Consider the following 23,728-nt stretch of genomic DNA (forward strand, 5'->3'; position numbering starts at 1 on the left):
ATAATAATATTACATTTAAAATGAATTAGTTAATTATGTATATTTTGTTATTAATGCTCACACTATAACATTTAATGTCATGTATTATTAATATTATTAATAATAATAGTAGTAATAATTAGTAATTTATTCATTCAAGACAAATACGGAGGAGTATTATTTATAAGTACTTATGCAACCTATTTTATTCATAATAATAATTTAACTTTAACGAAAACGTAAATCCAGCGCACATATCTTCACCCCACATATACACAACAAAATTATAATTCAATGCATAAATTCCCAATAAATCAAAGCTTCATGAACATGATAATTGATTTCCTTCAACAGTCCTTCAAACTCATTAGGCACTCACCTAGCATATACCAACTTTAAATCGAGTTAATCAAAGTGGTATAAGTTTAGACTTTGAGTTGTATGTGGTGTACTGTCTTTCAAAAATTAGGGGAAGGTTTTGCTATCAAGTATCGTCAAATATTTAATGGCGATTACATTCACACTGTAGGGTTATTGCAACTATCCTTGTCAATTTTAGATTCTAATAATTTTATTGCTCCTTGGTACGATCGCTATTGAGCATATATATTCTTTTTGTGATGATATAAACTTTTGCACAGTAATTCACATAAAAATTTCATATAAACGTAAAAGATTTTTTTTAATTCAGAGCTTCACATATATTAGCATGGGATTAAGAGTACGTGTCAAAATATGATTATCAGTGATATCTAATAAGAGGAGGATTAGCTTAACGATACATTCGTTGGTTATTGATTTACACCCCATGTTACTCCCTTCGTCCACGAATAAGAGTCCCGTTTACTTTTTTGCACTTGTTTTATAAAAATGATAATAAATAGTTAAAGTGGAGAAATGATAAAGTAAGATACAGAATAATGTAGACAAGACTCTTATTTATATTATTCTCTATCTTACTTTATCATTTCTCCACTTTAATTAGTTATAATCATTTCCATAAAACAAGTGCAAAAAAGTGAACGGGACTCTTATTCGTGGACGTAGGGAGTATAATTTATAATTATTGTTATCATATCATTATCACTACTGCAAATGTTCATAAAATGAACATAATTTGAGTCATACTAGCATTTATTTTATTTCATTTTCAATATTCCTAGTATGCAGAAATATAAATATATAGTCCCGTAAAATGAAAAAAAAATTAATTTAAGTGTTAAACCTACAATCTACATATGGAATCCCTCTATCATTGGATTCTCTTGCGTCATACTTCACCTATCATATGACGTTACATAGTATATTAATTATACAAAATCTCACATTCATTCTTCTAGACACTACACTATTTGTTTATTATGAAACAAAATTGCGAACATGGTTCCAGCTCAAAAATAATGTTGGTTCAATGGTTGAGCATCTCTTTAACTATCATTTGCTTAATTTTGGTTCTCTATTTTAATATCTATTCATACTATGTGTCATAAAAATTCAATATCTATTCCGTGTCTCCACTATTCAGATTCCTTTCTCGAAAAAAAATCAATTTTCTAACACTGACTTGTAGCTATAAGTCACAATTATAATACTCTCCATTGTAAATTTAACTTCATTTTTAACTTCAATATTATTAATTAGTATTGATTTACTACTAGTATTTTTTAAGCTATAATACATAACTTCAAATGCTCTTGTAAGTAATTTAGCATTAGCCAAGTTATTATATGTTTTTAGCCGAGATTCACGATCAACCTATTTCGATTTGTGAATTTTGTGGCAAAATTGATTGTGAGTTTAAGAACATCAACGTTATAAATTTCCTCTCTGAATGCCATAAATCTGTTTATTTGAAACGAAAGAGAATATTGCATACAAAACGAGGATAAATTTATATCGTTTGAACTCATTTTATATATTTTGAGAAATAATCGTAATCATTTAATTATAAAGAGGAGGATTGCAAAATTTATAATAATGACTCCTTGTAATGCATTGTCAGAATCATTAAAAAAATGATAAATTTAGTAAATTAAATAATGTTATATTCAGAAATAAGAAAAAGTCAAATGAGTAATTTCGAATTAACACGTAGGAACCCCCTTAAAAAAGATATGCAGTCATGTGATTAACAGGTACTTCACTTACAAAACAAAACCTTATTTCTTGACGCTAAATTTTAGGGTCGTTGCCGCGTTTCATCCTCCTTTTTACCTTCTTACATTCAATTACTACATACAACTCATACATACATATATCTATGATTATATATATACACATTGTTACACACACACACACATCAATTCAGTTTCATCTTCCACCTATACTTAATTTGTTATCTCCATTGTTACACACACACACACACACACATCAATTTAATATCATCTTCCACCTATAATTTGTTATAATCTCCATTGTTCAAATCATGCAGGTATACATATGTCCATATATATACACTATCTACTTTAATAATAAATTTATATGTTACTAGGATCTAATTATGTGATCCTTGTTTTCATGTTGCAGCAAAAGATAGTTATAAAGATAAAGTTCAAATGCAAAAAATGCAGATCCAAGGCCATGACTATTGCTGCCATGACATCAGGTGGTAGTAATTAATGGCACTATTTATTGATTATTTGATGTATTCTAAATTCTTTCATTCCTAACTGATTTTATTTATATATGTAAAGGTGTGTGCTCGGTGAAACTCGAAGGGGACGAGAAAGATCGGGTGGTGGTGATCGGAGAGGGAGTCAATGCAGTCGGAATGATACTCTTGCTGAGGAAGAAAGTTGGACATGCAACCCTGGAACTTGTTGCTCAATGCAACGATTAGATATTTGAAATTGAAACCGAGTTATACTTTTGATTACAAGAAAATAAAACAGCATTTACTTGTATAAATGTATATTTACTGTACTTCATTAACAAAAAGGTGCATTTTTAGTACAACTAGTGTTACCACCCTTTCTACACGTATAGGTCATAAGATTTTCAAATAACTCTAAAATAAATGGATTAAAATGAAAAATAAAGAAAAAAAGATTGTATAATGATGTTTATAATTAAGAATAAATGTTATAAGTATTCATAACATTGTAAACAATACAAAACATTAAACCAAATAGGAGTAACAAAAAAAACAAATGCATTTCTTTCATCCCACTCTAAATGAAGCATTTCACATTCGACAAGCAAATTTAAACAGTTTTAAATTCTGATATGAGTGGAGTAAAATAAAATATAAATAAAGGAATTAATGATAATGATGCTTATTTTTAAGAAATGTGCTAATTAGAATAAGATATACAAATAAAGGAAAATGTGTGACTAAGAATTAAAGAGGAAATATACAATAAAACCTTTTTATATATAAATAAGGATGTAATCAAATGCAAACTCTAAATATTGTACGAACTCTAAACTATGATCTGGACTGTTATAAAATATCAACGGATGACAAAATAACAACAACAAAAAATGTCTGCACATCATCAACGGTTGATGATGTGTTGACATTTTTTAACATATTGTACAAATTTCAAACTATGATCTGAATTGTTAGAAAATATCAATAATGGGCTTTGATCATGGAGTTAGTAATTGCCTTATGAAGATGGTTTATCAAAGTAACAAAAGGAGTCATTTCTTCAAAAGTTGTCTTGTGGTAGTGAAGAAGACCGCTTACAGTTAAATGAAAAGGTAATATGTGGTTTTTTTTTTTGTTTGTTTTTAAACACCCTCAAGGTGGAGGGTTAGGTAATATGTGGTTCTCTTCCAAAAATTCTTGCATATAATTATTGTTACTATGGTAACCACAAAGTATGTGAAATTAATTTCATACTTTGTTGTTTTGCAAGTTTTAAGCTTCCAAAGAAGGAAACTTAACAATGAAACAAATGGACAATCAAATGTCATAACTGACAGCAAAAGAATGGATGCACATCTTACACAAGTGAACTCATACTTCCTTTCATAAAACTGCTATCTATTAAAATTAACAATTTCATATTAAATGCCTAATTAATATGATGGACAGAAATAAACAGAAGATAAATGAATAACAAATCTACTTAAATGCACTGTTGTCTTAAAATAGGATAAATGAAGACTTAAATAGAGAATGTAAAATACAGGGAAAAAACATGTGAATCAGAAGAAAAAAAATATTAGAGGGGATAAGCTCTAAATATCTATGTAGGGAATAAGCTACAAATACTCCATTAGATATATCAGATTATAAATTTAATTTAAATCTGAATAAAACTAAAAACAAGATGAAAGATAATTAATATTATATAGTATAATATAATAAAACTAAAAGTAAGAAACTTGAATGAAAATAAAATACAACATTAAAAAAACAGTAAGTCACTATTATTGGACTTTAAATAAATACTACTATATATAATGCATAGAATCTACTCCCTCCGTCCTGAAACAGGAGTCTTATTTAGTTATGGCACGAGTTTTAAGAAATGTAAAGAAAAGTGGGACGAATAAGTTAGTGGAATATGGATCTTACTTATATATATTAGTTTTATATAATGTGAGTGGAATAAGTTGGTGGAATGTGGAGCATACTTACCATTTATGGTAAAAGTGAAATATGACTCTTGTTGTGGGACGGATTGAAATGGCAAAACCTGTATTATGGGATGCGGGAGTATATTATAAAACAAATAAATAAGAAACCTAAATGGAAATAAAATACAATTGTAAAAAAAGAAATAAAAGGCCTATTAATGGGCCCTCTGACTTGCCCAATTAATAAGTTATTATTGGACTTTCTCCTATTAAAACGAACTATCTCTCACGGGAATATCGAAAGGAAGAACAGGAAACCCTAATAAGAGACCAGCCGCCTCTCTCATTGAACGAAAAGGAAAGAGAAAGTGTTAGAACAATCATTACAGAAGGGCGCACATAGTTGATGCACGCGTGAGAAGCTCTACAATACAACCTGAAGAAAATGGTAGGAAGACAGAAGAACAGCCCGCAGGGGCTTAGCGCAGTTGGTTTCGGGGGAGCAGATATTGCTACAAGGAGTTGGGTTCGAATCCCACTACTGGCGTGTGGGAGCTTCCATCTCTCAGGCACAAGTGTGAGGCCTTGGGAGATGGGCTCCTGTCAGGACAGTGGATTGAAGGCCTCCTCTCTAACGGGCCGATGTGTACCCTGATTGAACCCCCTCACAAACTATCGGGCCGGGGTGTGGGGGCGACCAAGGTGACCTCATCACCTTTTTGCTACAAGGAAGACAGAAGAACAAACAAAAGGTAACAAAAATAATTAGATTGCATTTAATCTTACTAATCTTATCTAAGGTAAATTACATCCCATCCTAATAATACAAAATTCTTTACATGTTTGTTAAAGTACAATTACTTCACATCATGAGGCTACTATTAAGATTACTTTTCGATTACCAATTCAATCATCATGATGTGTAGAAATATTACAAAAATATATACCAGTTCCAGATTAAGAATTACATATTCAAATTCATGTTAGAGTTTGTATACAAGAAATCACCATTAAAGTAATTGAATATCGTTATAACTTTTATTTTATTTTTTAAGGAATAAAACAGATTATTTTTGTTATAATGATATTATGTTTTACATTTAATATTTTTAGATATTTAAATGTTATAAGAAACGTAACAAATCAAAGTCTTTGTTTTAGTATACCGGTTGTGGGCGACGTCTACTTTAAGATAACACGGTTAGTTCTGAACAAAGAAAAAGCAGAATTTCACAACCTAGATAGGCTCTGACTACCTAAGAGCAAGAGATGTCTTTATGCTATCTACTGAAAGACGAGGACTTGAAAAATAATTATTTCTTAATCAACGTATGTTAGCATTGAGCATACGGTATTGATTATGCACTACTTTGACTTATCAAATGGTCCAGGTCTTTCACAACCCAATAATCATGATATCTTGGGTAGTGGTGATTAATATCTAGCGGTGCTAGGATTGCTATTCTGTTGGAACGCGGGAGTGGTGAATCTCGTTTGATAATGTCCTCAAGAAGAGCTCGAAACAAGGTTTTCTTATTCAGAACCTAGCTAGTTCGAATTTAATTATTCTATGAATAATGAATAAGTGTTTCTTGCTAAGTCCACTCTTGGAATTAATAAGTTGTTAATTAATTACGTCTATAGCAGACAATAATTAATTTATGGACATTCTATCTTAAGTGCGGGAAATAAACATTTAAACAAAATGAAAACCCGGATTACTTGTAATTTCGAATTTGGATGGACAGTGCAATATTATTATGTAGTGGTTGATAATGATATTCCAATATAAGCTTGTACTTAAATTGTGGGTTCAATTTAATTAGAAGAGCTAATTGGGGAGGCAACATCCAAATCTCTTTGGATCCCTGAGTCCAATATGTAACTTAATATAAATAGGAGAATTAAGGTGGGACAGAAACACAATTATTATTTGCTGAAATTTCCGTCCCTTCTCTCAACTGAAGGGGACGAAATTTTTATCTTTTTTAACTCCGTGAGGAACTTTTGTCTTCTTTATTTAAGTCCTATTGTTCTAATAAGATTAGCCTACACTGACTTCGGAATACAGTTGGGAACCAATTAGAAGATCCATGGTCTATTATTGAAGATCATCACGTGGAGAAGTAGCAAGCCATCTTCGATTCTTTGGAGAATCAAAAAGGTATTATTCTGCTCCATTGAAAAACATGTTTTAGGTTTCAATTAATCAAAAGCATGTTTTAATTCAAGTTACGAGCATGATACATGTGATAATTGCGCGAATAGAATTTGTCTAAATAATTTGCTAAATAGATCTAATTCTCTGAATTATTTGTGCTTCCACCGCCATCCCATCAATTCAAAATTTTACAAAATAAGGTATTAATGATGTGAGTTACTCGATACATTTTACAATCAATATTACATGTTTTTATTGTATATAATTTTTTTGTTTGACCGCATGTATAACAAATCCACTTTTGATGGAATCCCACTAATTCTGGTAGTCTGGGTTTACGGATTAAAACCGAAGGTCTTCCAGCATGTAACTAGGTTTGAACGTATTAATATTCAAATTTATGTATCAAAGTTCAAAGAATAATTTCACTAAACAAAAGTTGATTCTTATATTTTAAGGAAATAACAAGGAGAAAACTAAAATATAGCAGCTTTGGAAAGATGGAAGAATTCTTGTTTCCAGTAACTGCACAGACCTAAATCACACACTCATTCCAGTTTTCAAATATTATTGTTTTACAATTAACAGAATAATAAATGGATACATGAAACTAAAAGAAAAAATCATTAATTAGGGTAATGGAATTCATGTACATTGGATATTGAATATTCTAAGTGGAGTCAGACTATTTTTAAACTCAGTAATATTTGATTTCAATTCTAGTACTCTTTGGTTTCTGATCTGGTTAGTGTACATGTACTAATTCCATAATCAATTCCTTGAGATATTATTTGTTTTAAACGGGATATTACTAAAATAACACACCTTGTTTAGTCAGGAATGTTTGATTTCATTATTCTCTTTTATGTAATTGGTATGTGAAATATATTATGATTAAACTTTATGTATCAAGGTTTTTAATACTATAATTCTAAATAGCAATGCATTTTATTTTTGGGGACAAATTGTCTTGAAAAGAGGTAAATTGTCTTTTAATTAATTATTTCTCGCGTTTAAGATATACTCCCTCCGTTCGTCATTAGGAGTCACATTCATGGACGGCACGGGTTTTAAGAAATGTTAAGAAAAATGGGTAGAAAAAAGTTAGTGAAATAGAGGTCCACTTGTATATATTAGTTTTAAATGAAATGTGAGTGGAATGAGTTAGTGGAAGATGGGACCTTATTACCATTTATGGTAAAAGTGAACCGATACTCCTATTCGCGGACGGACTAAAATGAAAAAACGGGACTTTTATTCGCGGACAGAGGGAGTAAATGTTTATTAATTAATTAATGTCTGCTATTAACTTAATTGATTACTACCCTCCGTCCCATAATAAGAGTCGCGTTTTGCCATTTCGGTCCGATTCACAATAAGATTCACTTTTCACTTTTACCATAAATGGTAAGCAGGTCTCACATTCCGCTAACTCACTTCACTAGCATTCTATTATAAAACCAATATAAAAAAGTGGACATCATATTTCACTAACTTATGCAATCCACCATTCTTTTCATTTCTTCAAACTCATGCTCACACCAAATGTGACTCTTATTGTGGGACGAAGAAAGTAATACTCCCTCCGTCCCAAGATATTAGACCTTTGTTCTACTTTAGGGTGTCCCAATACACTTGAATCATTTCTATTTATTGTAAAAATTTACTCTACTACCAACTCCACTTACACCACTAAACAACTACTCCCTCCGTCCCGCTTTAGTAATCCCATTGACTTTTCTGCCATCTTTTTGTAAAAATAATAAAAAATAGTTAAAGTGGAGAAATGGTAAAATAAGAGACACAATAATGTAGATAAGACTCTTCTCTATATTATTCTCTCTCTTAATTTACTATTTCACCTCTTTAACTATTTTTTATCATTTTTACAAAAAGAAGGCAGAAAAGTCAATGGGACTGCTAAAGCGGGACGGAGGGAGTATCTCCTAAATTCCTATGCCCAAAAGAAAGGCGTTTCATATCTTGGGACGGAGGGAGTATCTTATTTACTCCAAGAGTGGACTTAGCAAAAAAAGTTTATTTTATATTCATGGAATAAAATTCCAACTAACTAGGTTCTGAACAGACCTGTAAATTCGGGTACCCGAACCCAAAATGTCAAAAATATCATGCCCAATACCCGACCCGTACGTGAATTCGGGTACCCTAATACCAAGTGCGGGTATCCGAACCTTACTAATCAGGTACCCATAAACCCGAAATTAGTATATTTCAAATTTATTCTTTTATATAAACTATATTGTGATGAGAATAGAAGTTATTAAAAATAACACAATAATATTATTTATTGACTATTATTAGAAGTCTAAACTTCAATTCTAATGCTTTAGCTTTCTCTAGATTATGATTCTATGACTATATTATACATTAGACAAATAGACACTACTTAATTTTAAAATAAAGAATTTTGGCATAAATCTACACGTGATTAAATAAATTTACCCTGCGGGCCATAGGCCCTATACTAAATAAAAATATTTATCACAAATACATAATTAATCGGGTTTAACCGAGTATTAGTCGGGTACCCTAATACGGGTTTCAGGTACCCTTAACCCAAAAAATCCTGACATTAACTAACCAAACCCGTATCTGAACCCATAATTTCGATTTCAGGTACCCAAAACCCGTCGGGTATTGGGTCGGGAGCGGGTATACCTGAAACCCGCGGACTAAATTTGCAGGCCTAGTTCCGAATAATAAAACTTTATTACAAGCCTCCTCTTGAGGACATTATCAAACCAGACTCACTGGGCGCGATGCAATATAATAGCAATCCTAGCACCGCTAGATATTAATTACCATTACTCAAAATACCAAGATTCTTGGGTTAAAAAACCTTGCACCATGTGATAAATCAAAGCAATGCATAATCAATAACGTATGCTCAAAGCTAAATATATTGATTAAGAAATATTAAATTTATCGAGACCTCGTCTTTCAGTAAATAGCAAAAAGGCTTGACTCGCTGTTAGATCCTTTCAGTGCTATACCACACCAATATCATCTTATTTCGTTAAGGTTAGAAATATACGGATTGACATGACAACCTTTCACAATAAGTAGTCAAGGTCTATCTATGTTGTGAAATACTCCCTCCGTTCCTAAGAATATGTACTTTGGGTTCGGCACGGGTTTTAATGCAAAATTAGTAACGTAAGAGAGAGGTAGAAAGAAAAAGTATTTAAAGTATTGTTAGTGGAGAATAAGTCTCACCGCATTACAGAGAAAATAGTTTTTAAAATTGGAAAGTGCATATTTTTGTGAGACGAAAGGGATATTATTTTCCTTTATTTAGAACTGGCCATGTTAATTTAAAGTGAATGACACCCACAACCAGTCTACTAAACAAAGACTTCGACATGTTTTGTTTCTTATATATTTAGGGCTTGTTCAGTGATGGTTAATGGAAATGCAAGATTCATCTCTTGACTTAAATAAATATGGGTGGTCCACACACCCCTCCATCATTGTTGTATGTTTGGTGTTTCATATTTCGAAGAGACGAAATGGCAGTATGCGTGTGGTCAGACGATAATGTCCTCAGCAATCTTCCAAATTTCCTCCAACTACCCCTCTACCCCCTGCACTAGTAGCTGATGGGGGTAACGACGTACATGACGATGAAGAAGCCGACGACGACATTGGCGGTGGCAAACCAGAGGGTGGTGAGGTAAGAGGAGATGTTGGACTAGTCGAGGTCGAAGGCGGCGATGCCGAGGCCGTGGAGGCCAGAGCCAAGCTGCTGGGCGAGGACATTTTGGAGGAAGAGCCAACAAATCTAGGAGATGGAGGTCAGCATTTGGAAGAGGTAGTCTGTGAGTATGTAGTAAGCGAAGCTGCAGATGAAGGCGATCACGAAGAATTGGGTGTGCCTCACTCCTCCTTTTTCACGTTTGTCTTTCTTCATCGTCATATATGTCGTTGCCGTCGACAGAAGCCTTCACGCCGAGGTAGACATAACCAAGTGGCTCGGTTCCAAGCCAGCCGGTTCACTTTTATACGTGTCATTCGGGAGCGTGGTTCGTACTAGCAATAAAGTGATCAGAGAGATAGCTCACGGTCTTCGTATCAGTGAGGTCAACTTTATCTGGGTTGCTCGAGTGCATTGCGAAAGTTTTACCAGATGGATTCGAGGAGGAGTGCAGACCTAGAGAGAGAAAGTATTTAGAAAATGCACAACTCCAAATGACCACGGAAGGCAGACTTGGGGGAAACCAAAAAAGTCAAGGTCACTTTGGTAAACTCGCCACCATTTCTTCATCACTATAGCGGTCGAGATTTCCAATATCTGGAAGCGTGAATTATTTCAGACAAAAGACAAAACGCACAGTGCGGGCCGGGGGATTTTTCGAGGGCCATGATTGTTCAGTTATTGAATACCAAACCATCATTAATGAGCTGATTTGACCCCAATTCTGGCCAATTAGTCATCACCGAACGAGCCCTTAAAGAGAATTGTTTTGGTGGGCAACTCAGGATGAGCGCCCGATGAGTGACTCTTCCCTTTCTTGCTTTTTCTTTCTAATTTTCAGTCTGCAATTCTTATTTCCAATTCAAATCTCCACTATGCTTTAATTGAGAATTCTTCTCTTCCCTAACTTCTTTTGAGTCTTTATTTTCCGTCAAATTGGGAGAATACAAAGCAGTAGAATGAAACTTCTTTTGAACACTTTCTTGAGGAATTCTCCATGTATCGTTCTTGATTCTTCACCAAGGACTCCAAAAAACTTCTCCCCAATTTTCATCCTTGCAGATTTTCTCTCTTTTGCATCAAATTGCCTTGATTGATCAAAAATTGATTGTGTTGTGAAATTTTAATTTGGAGAAAAACATCATGGAGACTGGAGAGAATCACTAGCCGGGTAAGCAAGAAATTCGAAGTTGAAATGCAAGATGTGTTTAGAAATTTCAATTTGAAGAAAAAATAAAGGAGAAGGAAAGATTGGATTATGAATGATGTTGATACAGAATAAAATTTGGAGAAAAAAAAGATGTCGCTCATTGGGCACTCATTCTGAGTCGCCCAGCAAAACAATTCTCTACATTTAAACATACAAAAAAAACCATTAAATATAAAAACATAACATCATTATGAAAAAATAATCAGTTTCATTTATTGAAAAATAAAATAAGAGTTTTTACAACAATCCAAAACTCTAACACCCACAACTGCCATTTTACAGTATAGATATAGATTCCAACAAAAAGAAATAGTACAATTATTTAGGATGCTGTAAAAAGATCTGAACTGAATGTAAACTTCACAGATGCATGTTTTTATCTGTAATGCTACTGATAAATTAATGAAAAATTCCAGAGAGGGCAGCAGGATTCAAGGTGAGTGGGTCTTGTAAAGACGGCTCCATATGTCGATCAGCGTCGCGCATCTGCATCACTCTAAGCTGCATATTCTGGAATAGAGGATTCTCCAGTATACAGGAGATCTGCTCCCCAAGTGATGGGTCCAAAGAGAAATTTACAAGTGCTTCTGCAGCATCGTCTCTCAGCACATCATCCTCGGCTTCTAGCATACTGATGAGCCGTTGTATAGCTCCAGAATTAGCGAGAACTGCACGATCAGCCTTGTTTTGGCTCATCTGAGCAACAGCTCCAGCAGCTTTCTCTCTAACATCAAAGTTCTCATCCCCCAAAAGCTCAACTAAGATTGGGATGACACAAGAGTTGTTCCGTACTGCAGGAGATGAGTACTTGTAACTCGACAAATCCCATATAACACCAATAGCTGCAGCTTTAGCTCTGGCATCGCCTCCTCTAAGACTCCTGACCAAGTTTTCAACAATTTCCACTGCATTCTCTTCATTAACAGCTAATACACATAATACATCCTCTGCAACTTCCTTGCCAGCAAGATTAGAGCCGCAAAGAAGCTCAACGTACAAAGGAATAGCTCCTGCTTGAGCAATAGGTCTGATGAAATCGACATGAGAAGAGATTACACCAAGTGAATTACCAGCCACCACTTGCGCTGTGGCAGTTCCCTCTGTGAGTAAATGCATGAGCACTGGTACAGCGCCCACATCCACAAGTGCACGACATGCTCTTTTAATCAATCCGAGTAAGCCAATTGCCTGAGCAGCCCTAGTTCTAGAACTCATGCAGCCATGACTAGCAGCTTCGACAAGAAGATCGACTCTCCTTAAATTCCAAAGAAACTTCCTAACCTCTCTTACAAGAGCCAATGAACTCAAGATTTCCAACAGAATCTCCTTAAACTCGCCCGAGCTTGTTTCAAGCATAGCAAGAACGGTTTCCAATCCACCATGGCTAGCCAAGCTCACGCGATTTGGGATCCAATATGTTATAACTCTTCGGAGGCACTTCAACAAAGCCATCTGGAAACTCCCATCAGAATTTGGCAACAGTCTCACTAGTCTAGGGATGGCATCTGAATGACCTATAAGATGTGCCATATCACCTTGAGAAGAAATATATGCCAAGCAGCAAGCTGATGCTTCTTGAACATTTGCATTTGAGTTACTGTAAGGGCTTCCGAGAAGCTCTAATAACATCGGCACAGTACGTACCAATATACTTTCAGGTGCGTGTTCCGACATTGTTGCAAGCTTGCTCAAAGCTTCAATTTTACGACAGTCATCCTCATCCGCAATCGCTTTAGCAAAGAGACGGAACAATACGCCCCAGTTTCTGCTGTTGGAACTCTCTGACTTCTCCATCTATGAGTATTGCCAGAATTTTCACCAAACAACACAGTTTCAGAAGCAAAAAGGTCTGCTTTGGGAGAAACAATCAAGCAAAAGGGGAATTCCTATTAAGGAACCACCAAAACTCTCTCCCCTATGATTAATGCGATCGGTAGCTCAGTTACTAAACCTCTCAACATTTACATATATGCATTGAAACGAAGAAAATCTTGAGTAATCAAATCATAAGCCGATAAAGAGGACATCACGAAAGAAAGGTCTAGAATTGCATTCATAAGAAATGAGATTGGGCAATAATCGAATAACATCCCCAAACCCTAATCTCTAATCACCTTCATCAAGACAAAAACAACCGGGATTCTGATAAAGGCAAGGGTAGATTGTGATTGAGATGGAAAAGGAAAACGAAAATACTTAGCTCGATTCACAACAGCCGAAGATTAATCGTCTTAAGCAGCGTCCTTGCTTCTCCATCGGAGCATAGAATCTAGAAATGGGGAGATGTAAGAAGAGTAGAAATGGAGAAGACTGCTTTCAATTCCATAGAATCTAGGTTCAATGGTTTTTGAGGCATTACAGATGGGCCGTTTTAAGCCCATCTATATATTATATATTGGGCCCTATACTTCTCATATTCTTTTTGTCTATTTATTATATATTGGGCCCTGTACTTCTCATATTCTTTTTGGCAATTTGGGTGTATTCACGAATTTAATTTCTACTACTACTACTACTATACTACTACACCTTACAACATAGTACTACTACTTTAGGGCAGTGGAGCGTTCTAAGGTCCGCCCTATTGGGTGCTTTATGCTCCATCACATCAGCATTTTATCTTCATATCTTTCTATCTGTAGTGGGACGCTCTAAAGTTTGTCCTAATTTTTATACTTCTATTTTGTATTTACTTTATGTTTGCAAATATATCAAGCAAAGTAGATAAAAAAACACCACAATTAAAGCAAATCCTACACTTACTAAATTAAAAAAAAGTTACAAAGTGGAAATAAAAAAACAAGTGCACTACAGATAAAGAGGCTAGTCTAAAGCATTCTCAACTGGTGACGGAGATGCTCGATCATCTCCTTGAGGTATTCGGCTTCAGCCGGGTTATCCGTCTGCCTGAGGGCGTTGTGCGTGTCCAACAACATCCTCCGGTTGCCGACCGCCACCAACTCTGCGTAGGCATGTCCCGCAGCCGAAGTCGGGGTCGGTTTTTATCAAGGTCTGTACCCGGCCACTGTGCACCACCACCGAACATCGGACTATTCAGACTTGGGTAATCACCGGGATTCATTGTGGTGTATGGAAGAGTGAGATAGAGAATAGAGAATGAGATACAATAGAGTGAATGGAAGTATAAAATGGTGTATATATATAGATTTTGAAGAATTAAAAAAAAAAGTAATACGCGTACTACCGTCCACGTCGCCCGCAGTGGGGCGGACGATACCGCAGACGATGGATGTGCCATCGTCCGCATGGCTACAATGCACCGGGCAGACTATCATCCGCCCAACTGTGGATGCTCTTATAATAAATAGTTTTGCCATATTTTTCATCACTTTCTTCATTTAGATGGTGTTCGGTTTCTAGATTAAATAGTACCAAGATATAATCTAGGATTGAATTATAATATTATTTTAGTCATAGAGAGTTATAGCTATGACTAACTATCCATGACTATCCATCTAGGTTTGAGTTGTGGAATTTAATCTCATGAACCAAACACACTACATTTTTAATCTTGAGATACAATTTTGCAAACCGAACACTCCCTTATAGTATTATTTGTTCATACCTGAAAAATATATGAACTTGGATTGAGATCTTAAAAGGGATACTTCCTATTCCCTCCGTCTTATATGTATTTTTGATTGGGCACAAATTTTAATAAATAGTAATTGATAGAGTAAGAACTAAGTAGAAAGAAAAAGTGATGAAAATATTGTTAATTGATAACGAGTATCACCCTCATTTGAAATAAAAAAGGTTTTAAACTTAAAATGTACATTGTATACTACTGTGAGACGGACTAAAAAATAAGAATGCATTGCTTTTATGAAAAATAAGGTAGTAGTATTACATTGAGCCAATGAGGTGACAAATGCATTTTAGGCAACTCCATAGAGTAATTGTTTTGGGCAATCAGTTTTGCTTTGGTGATCCCGATCTACATCAAATATGAAATAACGATAAAAAAAAAAAAAGACACAAAATGACATATATATTGGGTTATGGATGTTCCAAATATTACACAATGTTTAAATTGACTCGAGAAGACAATGAAAGAATTATTTTAAATTTATAAAGTTACATTACAAAATCATCATTCGAATCAATTGGCAAATGTTTTGAGAGTGATTAGTGGCGCACATGGCCAAAATTGCGGCTATCACATATCCATATTGCATGAAACAAATTCTACTAATATCAAAGCACATGTTTATGGCTATTGCTTTGCTGTTTGTCATTCTCGCACTGCATGCATATATATATACATACAAAAAGAAGATCAAATATCCTAAAAATATTATTCATTGCATAATATAAATGGAGGTGAGGAGACAATAGAGTGTTGTTGGATGTAATTAATGTAATAGTGACTAGCTAGGTTGCTTTGTCTCCAACAATCCAATCACATGCATCTTTGCGATTCTGGATAAGGTTTCGTTAACTTAAAACCACACAAAATAAGGAGTAGTAGCAATAGTATTGTCCCTTTTTGTTAGTATTAATTTGAGATTTTTGTAGAAGATGCCTTAATAATGGAGTGGAAACTTTGCAAAATGTTCAAAATGATAGTATTGTATAAAATGAAAATGATCTCTAATATAAAAAAAAAAAAAAAAAGTAAAATGTTTTAACTACAATGCTATTTTATACTACTACTACTTGTATTTCTCTGCTCATAACTTTCGATTGTAAATTAGTAGCAGTAGTTTTTGGCAATGATTCATAACCTCGTATGTTATTTTTATTTTTAAATTAGTCATTAGTGTAGTTGTGAAATAGTGAATTTTACTACGATTCAACACTACCGAGTTAGTATTCTTAGGGTGCGTTCATTTTGAAAGATTATATCTCATGATTAAATATGTATTGGTTCATGAGATTGAATCTCATAATTTAATCCTAAATGGATAATATTATAATAATGAGTCATATCCACTCTCTCCAACTAAAATAATCACACAACTTAATTATAATTGGATAATCATATCTATCATCAGTTGTTAATTAGTATGTTTTGATTGTAATTCATTACTTACTGCTGTAAATTAGTGCGTTTAGCTATAATTCACAACTTTGAATACTACTACTTAGTTATGAATTGATTAGATTTTACCCTTGAAAGAGTTGGCTGGTTTTTAACTTTTTCATATTTTGATTGAGACTTTTCCCTTTTTTCAATGAGAATGGATAATTTGGGGTATGGATAATTAGTGGTGTCGAGGAGTTCGGATTCGATCATGTCGTGTAGATTAATGTTGCTTTGTGATTACAGCTACAACTTTAATGTTGTAGATTCTTATGTCAATCACGAGTTAGTTGTAACCTATATATATTGTGTTCCCGTGATTGCTGGAACATTTTTGTTACGTTTTACAATCAACTACTTAATAATCTTAGTGAAAAAATACACTATATTTTTCTTACGATCATAAAGTTTAATTGACTCCTATATAGTCCTATTATTATTACTTTATTTTTGAATGAAATGCATTTTCCTTAATAAAGTTGTTTAAATTTGATTGAGATCCATATCCTTCAATTTATCACTATTGCTATTTTAGTAGTAGTATTTTCAATAAATATATTGTTATGTGTTGTATGCTAAACTAGTTTTAAACGTAACGCTAAATTCGTCATTATAAAATAATGCGAAGTTCATTACAATTTTGTTTGTACTAGCTCATTATAGGGAATTCATATATTTAAAAATAATGACATCATTTGATATAATTCAAAAAATATGAAGTTCATTATAAGTTTGTTATTAGTTCATTATAATGAACTTCAAGTTATAATGTTGTTGTTCTGTGTTTAAGGTTTAAGAGCATCCGCAGCGGTGCTCCGTCCGTCCGTGCCAGCGGCGGGGACACCGCTCGTCCGCCAATGCAGCTTGTCCGTCCTTGTCAGCGCTAGGGCGGTGCTCTTAGCTAAGAGCACGTCTGTGCCGCTGAGCAGGTTGACGTGGCGGGCTGTGATTGGCCTATGGCTTAGCCATTGGAAATTCTTTTTTTCTTTCTTTTTTAAAAAAAATCAAATTTAATTTTAAAAATCGTTTTTAAATTAATTTTCCCACTTCCCAATTAATTATATCCGTTTTCTACACACTTTTAATTTTTTTTAAAAAAAATTTCCCAAAATTCACATTTTCATCTATAAATACTCCCACTTCAACATTAAAAATTGTGTAATTTTTAATTTGTAGGATTTTATTTATATATATTTTTTATTTTCTAGGATTTTAATTATGTATTTTTATTTTTTAGGATTTTAATTATGAATTATTATTTTCTAGGATTTTAATTATGTAATTTTTATTTTTTAATGTATTTTTATATTGTAGAAATTTTTTTAGTAATTGAAGTATTTAAATTGAATAATAGAATGGTGGGACCCTTGAGCTTGTCCTTGCGGAAGAGCACGGATGTGGGTGTTCTGCTCTTGCCTAAGGACAAAGAGTAAAAATGGGTCGGGCCCACCTCCATGCTCTTAAATAAGAGGACGGATGAGAATGCTCTAAGAATTATTTAGTATTGATCCCAGTCCATTATATCCTAACTTTGGATGAATCAATCTCAATAATTAATTACTAATCCAACATTTAGATAATATAAAAAAAATTTGAAATTTATAATAAAAAATGAATACGAGACACCTAATGTCATTAAGTACTAGTTTAAATTTTACAAATTAAATAGCAAAAATAGTTGGAAATTATTTTAAAAAATTAAAATGTGACAACAAAAATATATGACAGATAATTCCATGCAGTTTGAACCTAGCCAAAGAATTCCAGTTTGGAAATTTCTTTCCTCTGATTGTTGAGCTATTGAATGATGATATTGGTGTGATATTGTGAATCCTAGTTGGAGCCTATAGAAAGATAAGATTGGGATATTTCTGGCCATTGATTGGATGAGGGATTTGCAAATTTTAGTATCAAATTGGTGAAGATTATTTCCCGCCAAAGATGTTGATCACTTTATTTTTAAATATGATAAGTATATTTAGTATTTTAAAGGATTAGTTGTCATAAAATAACAATGAGTTCCATTTACACAAAGTAATAGTAATTCTATAATTTTCAACTATTGCAACTTAAATATTAAATAGTTGGAGCCAATGAGGATCACCTATGTCATTTTTCGTTCACACCAAATATGATAAGTAATGGACAAAGAATTTTTATGTAGTTTATCAATCTTATTAGAAGAAGAAAATGATATTGTTTTTAATCTAGATAGAAAACAATTGTTGTTATTTTTAAAAAAAAATTGAACGAAAATTTGCAGCAGTAAATAAATTGGAAGCAAATTTTGACACATGATTCCATTGAATATCAGAAGTTGGCAGCTTGTACTAAAATATTCCTAAATTACTTTTCTTTTCATTTTTGTTGTGAATAGTGTAATGTACGAGTTTTAAAAAATAATCCAAGCTAATTAAATATAATATAATAAAAAATATATATATATATAAGTATGAATCTAAAATGAATACGATGAATCTAACAATTTGAGACTAATAGAGTCAAAGATTGTTACTAAAAAGTAGAAAAAGAAGGATGGAGGGGTCAAACTGCAAATAACAAGTCTAAGCGGGAGAAGTGGAGATTTGGATAACTATTGGCCCTATTCCACCTCGGCTCCAAACTGCCATATCAATTATCCAAATCCCACTTTAATTTATCCCTTTTAATTCTCTCTCTAATTTATTCAAATTTAATTCCCTCCTTCCAATTATTGGAAAAATAAACTGTCACCCTAAAAAAATGAAATATTAACAACTGCTTTCCCTCTCATTTCGCTGACGTTATCTTTTCCGATTGAAACGGTCCTCACTCCCCAACTCAATTCCCTAAATTACCCCTGCTTTTATTTCCCATTTATCCCCATTTACTACTATTATAGCCATTATCTAAGTCAATTTAAATTAAATAATGTATGTAATCGGTTTAAAGTTTGCCCCAAGCGAGGTGCAAACCAGCTTATAAACCACGTCTTCCACATTAAATTACTTATGATTTAAGCGACACACAAATTAGTGATTATATAAAGTTTTGTACTTGCAATGGACATGTCCCATGAGACAAAATTATTACAAGTGGGTCCCACCTTAATAGCAAAATTTTTAAAATTTTTTTTAATAGTGGTGGGTACCAACCAGAAAAGGCAAAAAAATAATTAGTCAATGACCATCAAATACTACCAATCATTATTAAATACTCCTAATCATTATTACTATTTTAATAATAATTGGATTATCCACTTGGTGCCTCCGAGTTTTACCTACTTCTCCACGCATAACAATTTAAAATCAAAATTCTAGTATTTATTTTGATTATTCTTTTAGTTTAATTATTTGAGGAAATAATCCGACGGTTGGAAAAGAAGGTCGAAAAAAGAGGAAGAAAAAGAAAACTAGATTTGAGGCACACAATATATGTGGGCCGACATGTGCGGTCTATCACATCTATTCACACATTGGAATTTCCGAAAATTTTAAATATTTAAAATACCAAAGTTTTATATGGGAAATTATATAGAGAGAAGGGTAGTTTTGTAACACAAGTTTCAAGCTGTCATCAACCATATCGCAAATCTAGGAATTATTTTTGTTTATTTATGATTAGTATTATATCAAGCGCTAGTTGAGAGTAATTAAGGGGGGAAATGCAAATTTTTTATTTTTATTTATACAATGTTTGAGGGAGATAAGCATTATCTACCAATTTTTTAATGTAAATCAAAATTTATGTAAGTGACAAAATATTACAGAGAAATTCGCATAGTGGCCTTTATAAAGCCAATATTTCTTGGCATTTTGCTCTGTGAGAGGAAGATGGCGTTGGCTTCTGTATGCTGCACATAAAGTTAAGATTGAGAAGTAAAAAATAGAGAGGAGAGAGAGAGAGAAGGGTGGAGGTGGAGTTTAGTAACACAAGGAGTTTTTTTTTTTTTTTTTTTGACATAGAGATGGAGACAGATTAGTTGTAGTATCCAATTTCACTTTTTTCAACTCCTGTTTTTCAAGTTCTCATAGCAGGTTGGATCTGTTCTTCCTGCATCATGTTTGATTGTGTTTAGTAATAGTGTTTCTTTACAGAGTCTTGTAAAGATTTGATTTTTATTAGTGTTCCTATTCTATTTGCATGAGTTCTTGTTATTGGTGCAATTTTTTTTATTTCTTGTTGATGGGTTTCTGTGTTTTATGTGGAAGCGCTTCTTTGAATAACTTTGAGTCAAACAAGAACCCCAAAATTTGATTTTTTTTTGTTTTTGTGACCACAAATTTCTATTTCTGTTGTATGTTAGTATTTCCAAATGCACTTCTCTCTGTGTGTGTGTGACTGTGTGTGAGAAGATAGAATTTGATGGAGAATTGGAGGCATGGAGACTCCTTCTCCTGGTTGCTTTTGGGTGCATGTGATTTGTTGTTAGAGAATCAGTACTTGAATTTTGGATAAGATTATGTATATTTGTCTTGTCTGGGATGTATTATTGCTCTATACCTTTTCCATGGCATTTTCTATCCATTCAATTTTATCAACGCTCAATTTGAAGGCTTTAAACTCTCCTACATTATCTGTTGTTCAAATTGTAGTTGTTGTTGATTCCCTCACTTAGAATTCTTCCACTCATATGTGTTGTGTAGACTAAAATGGATTCTTCCGAGGCTACAAAGGTTGTAATCAAGAGGATTTCGAGCCTCGAGCCGGAGCATGTTGCGAAGAAGATAATAGGATACATGTATTTTCAAGAGCTTTCTGACCAGGAGATGATTAGATTAGCCTTAGGCCCTGATACCTTAATCCATAACTTGATACAGAAAGCTAAAACCGCGCGCTTATTAGCTTCATCACAAGTTACTTCACCTCCAATTTCCCCTACTATCATCAATCCAGACCCTTCATTTCAGTTTGCTCCCTTCCAATCAGTTTCACCTCGTCCCTTTCCATCCCCACCTGCATTTCGGAGGATGGAGCCTTACTGGGATCCTCAACTCCCCGTTGAGCAACCAGCAAAGCAGAATGCCCCTTTCTACCCTGACTATATAGGATTGGAGGATCCATTAGATGTCGTTGTGAAGCCAAATGATTACTATTTCCACGAAGCAGCACTCAACAGTTTGAGTGGTAGGGGCGGTGGCAGCTCTTCTAACTTGATGGATTTTCCTGTCAAAACTTGTCATTACTTCATCAAAGGCATTTGCAAGCATGGCAGTAACTGTAGGTATTACCATGGGGAGTTGTTTCTGGAGAGTCATCCCCATGCTTCTTTTGGTCTTAGTTCATACGATATAGCTGGAGACGAGGGGTTCTTACCGGGGTCACTTGAGAAGCTTGAGTTAGAAATTACTGAGCTCTTGAAATTGAGAAGGGGGCATCCGGTTTCCATTGCTTCTCTGCCAATGCTGTACTATGACAAATATGGGAAAACTTTGCAAGCTGAAGGGTACTTGACTGAGAGCCAGAGACATGGTAAAGCCGGTTACAGCTTGACAAAACTTCTAGCTCGGCTGAGAAACAGTATTCGTCTCATAGACAGGTGAGGCTGTGGTTGAATTTTCCTTGTCTGTTTCGGAAAATGTAGTCTTCTGATTCTTTTGTTCTAGGCCTCATGGGCAGCATGCTGTGATCCTTGCTGAGGATGCTGCGAAGTATTTGGATATTCGTGCTGAAAGAAATGATCCTGGCCCAATTGTCAGTGGCTCGCGCCAAATTTATTTGACCTTTCCAGCTGAGAGCACCTTCACTGAAGAAGATGTTTCTGACTACTTCAGGTAACTACATTTCTATTGCTAATGTGATTGTGTTCCTCTATGTTTGAATTTCTCTAATTCTTCGTTGGCTCTCTGTGTAGTAACTATGGACAAGTGCAGGATGTGAGGATCCCGTGCCAGCAGAAACGAATGTTTGGTTTTGTAACTTTTGCCACTACAGACACTGTGAGGCTGATTTTGTCCAAGGGAAACCCCCATTACGTGCGTGGTGCCCGTGTTCTTGTTAAACCCTATAGAGAAAAGGCAAAGCTTGTCGAGAGGTGCACTTTCTTCCCGAGTTACTCGTCGAAATTCTGTTTCCTTGCCTATGTCCTTCCGCGTTTTGTACCCATACAATTTGATGCAACTTCCATGATTCAAAGTATTTGCTGATAATTATAGTCCTTGCTTAAGTTATGTTTTGTTGCACATGCAATTTGCGTATGTTATAATGTTCCTTTCATGTTTGGTTTGACTGTCGGCCCTATCTCGTTGCATAATATGGATTCCATTTCCCGTGCAGGAAATACTTGGAAAATTTTGATCATCCCGTTTTCTTCCAGCCACACCCTGCAGATATAGACTCAGATTTTCTAACAGGTAATTTAACACCATTTCGTCCGTTAACTGTGCACTGTCGTTTCATAAACTTAACTCGTAACTCATTCTGCACCGATTGTCTTTACTTTCCCCTTGGCAGGTTCATCAAGGTTATTCCCACGTGAGCTAATGGAAGAACAGGAACGCGTAGTTGAACTTGAGGCAACACACCTTTCGCAGCTCCAGTTAGCTAGCAGACAGTTCAACGATCTGTTGGACGTTTTGCCACTCGGCAGTGATCAGGAGAGGTTGGTTATCCAGATAGTCTTCATATACCATTTTTCGAGGTTGTATATTGGTTGTTGAGGATGCTTATATAGTGGTGATTATTGTTGGTGTGCAGCAGCAGTCAAGGAGTTGGTCTGCCCGATAGCCCATTCGCCTCGGCGGTGGGCAGCAGCATTTCAGCAGTTATATAGATGCAGGCAAGATACACAAGATTATAGAGAGCTTACTAAGAAAGAGGTGCTGGTTTTAGAAGGCAACACCACAAAATACACTTCACTTTTCATTTCTCAACAAGACATTTTTCATTTCTCTTTGCTGAAGAAGAATCATAGGGATCTACTTAGTTTTTTTCTGACGAAGAAATGTAATATACCAAGGTAGGATGTGGGGAGATGAAACAAGTTACCCACCAGTATATATAAAGTAGTAATCTTATTAAATTCAACGATGGTATATGAAACACAAATATTTGTCAAATTTTCCACAATATTTATTTAATTATGAAGTGGTTGGTTGAAATTCGAGG

At 34.2% G+C, this 23,728-nt stretch overlaps 3 protein-coding genes across 4 annotated transcripts; 2 read left to right on the forward strand and 1 right to left on the reverse strand.

The window, feature by feature from the left end:
* Positions 1–2,293: 2,293 nt before the first annotated feature.
* LOC125223127 (heavy metal-associated isoprenylated plant protein 47) lies at positions 2,294–2,931 on the forward strand. The gene is made up of 3 exons (XM_048126118.1): positions 2,294–2,410; positions 2,506–2,584; positions 2,673–2,931. Exons 1-3 carry the CDS (start codon positions 2,405–2,407, stop codon positions 2,816–2,818), a joined length of 231 nt encoding a protein of 76 aa, XP_047982075.1. The 5' UTR covers positions 2,294–2,404; the 3' UTR covers positions 2,819–2,931.
* An 8,855-nt stretch (positions 2,932–11,786) lies between these two features.
* Positions 11,787–13,920, reverse strand: LOC125223910 (U-box domain-containing protein 13). The gene has a single exon (XM_048127216.1). The coding sequence runs from the start codon at positions 13,387–13,389 to the stop codon at positions 11,995–11,997; it is 1,395 nt and encodes a 464-aa protein (XP_047983173.1). The 5' UTR covers positions 13,390–13,920; the 3' UTR covers positions 11,787–11,994.
* A 6,611-nt stretch (positions 13,921–20,531) lies between these two features.
* LOC125222358 (zinc finger CCCH domain-containing protein 18-like) lies at positions 20,532–23,647 on the forward strand. 2 transcript variants are annotated; one of them, XM_048124901.1, is made up of 7 exons: positions 20,532–20,658; positions 21,268–22,160; positions 22,228–22,395; positions 22,476–22,655; positions 22,898–22,974; positions 23,075–23,222; positions 23,318–23,647. In XM_048124901.1, the coding sequence occupies exons 2-7, from the start codon at positions 21,274–21,276 to the stop codon at positions 23,391–23,393; spliced, it is 1,536 nt and encodes a 511-aa protein (XP_047980858.1). In that variant the 5' UTR covers positions 20,532–20,658; positions 21,268–21,273; the 3' UTR covers positions 23,394–23,647. The 2 variants fall into 2 exon arrangements, with proteins under 2 accessions (XP_047980858.1, XP_047980859.1); XM_048124902.1 differs by lacking the exon at positions 20,532–20,658 and having other exon boundaries at positions 20,672–22,160; positions 23,321–23,647.
* The last annotated feature ends 81 nt before the right edge of the window (positions 23,648–23,728 follow it).

This window comes from Salvia hispanica, chromosome 4, assembly GCF_023119035.1.
Source record: "Salvia hispanica cultivar TCC Black 2014 chromosome 4, UniMelb_Shisp_WGS_1.0, whole genome shotgun sequence".
NCBI lineage: Eukaryota > Viridiplantae > Streptophyta > Magnoliopsida > Lamiales > Lamiaceae > Salvia > Salvia hispanica.

Excerpts from the sequence above, each read along its gene's own strand:
- LOC125223910 (XM_048127216.1), bottom strand. The coding sequence starts at position 13,389 with ATGGAGAAGTCAGAGAGTTCCAACAGCAGAAACTGGGGCGTATTGTTC.
- LOC125223127 (XM_048126118.1), top strand. Across the intron at positions 2,585-2,672 it reads TATTGCTGCCATGACATCAG|GTGTGTGCTCGGTGAAACTC; the intron begins GTGGTAGTAATT and ends ATATATGTAAAG.
- LOC125222358 (XM_048124901.1), top strand. The coding sequence starts at position 21,274 with ATGGATTCTTCCGAGGCTACAAAGGTTGTAATCAAGAGGATTTCGAGC. Across the intron at positions 22,656-22,897 it reads AAGGCAAAGCTTGTCGAGAG|GAAATACTTGGAAAATTTTG; the intron begins GTGCACTTTCTT and ends TTTCCCGTGCAG. Across the intron at positions 22,975-23,074 it reads AGACTCAGATTTTCTAACAG|GTTCATCAAGGTTATTCCCA; the intron begins GTAATTTAACAC and ends TCCCCTTGGCAG.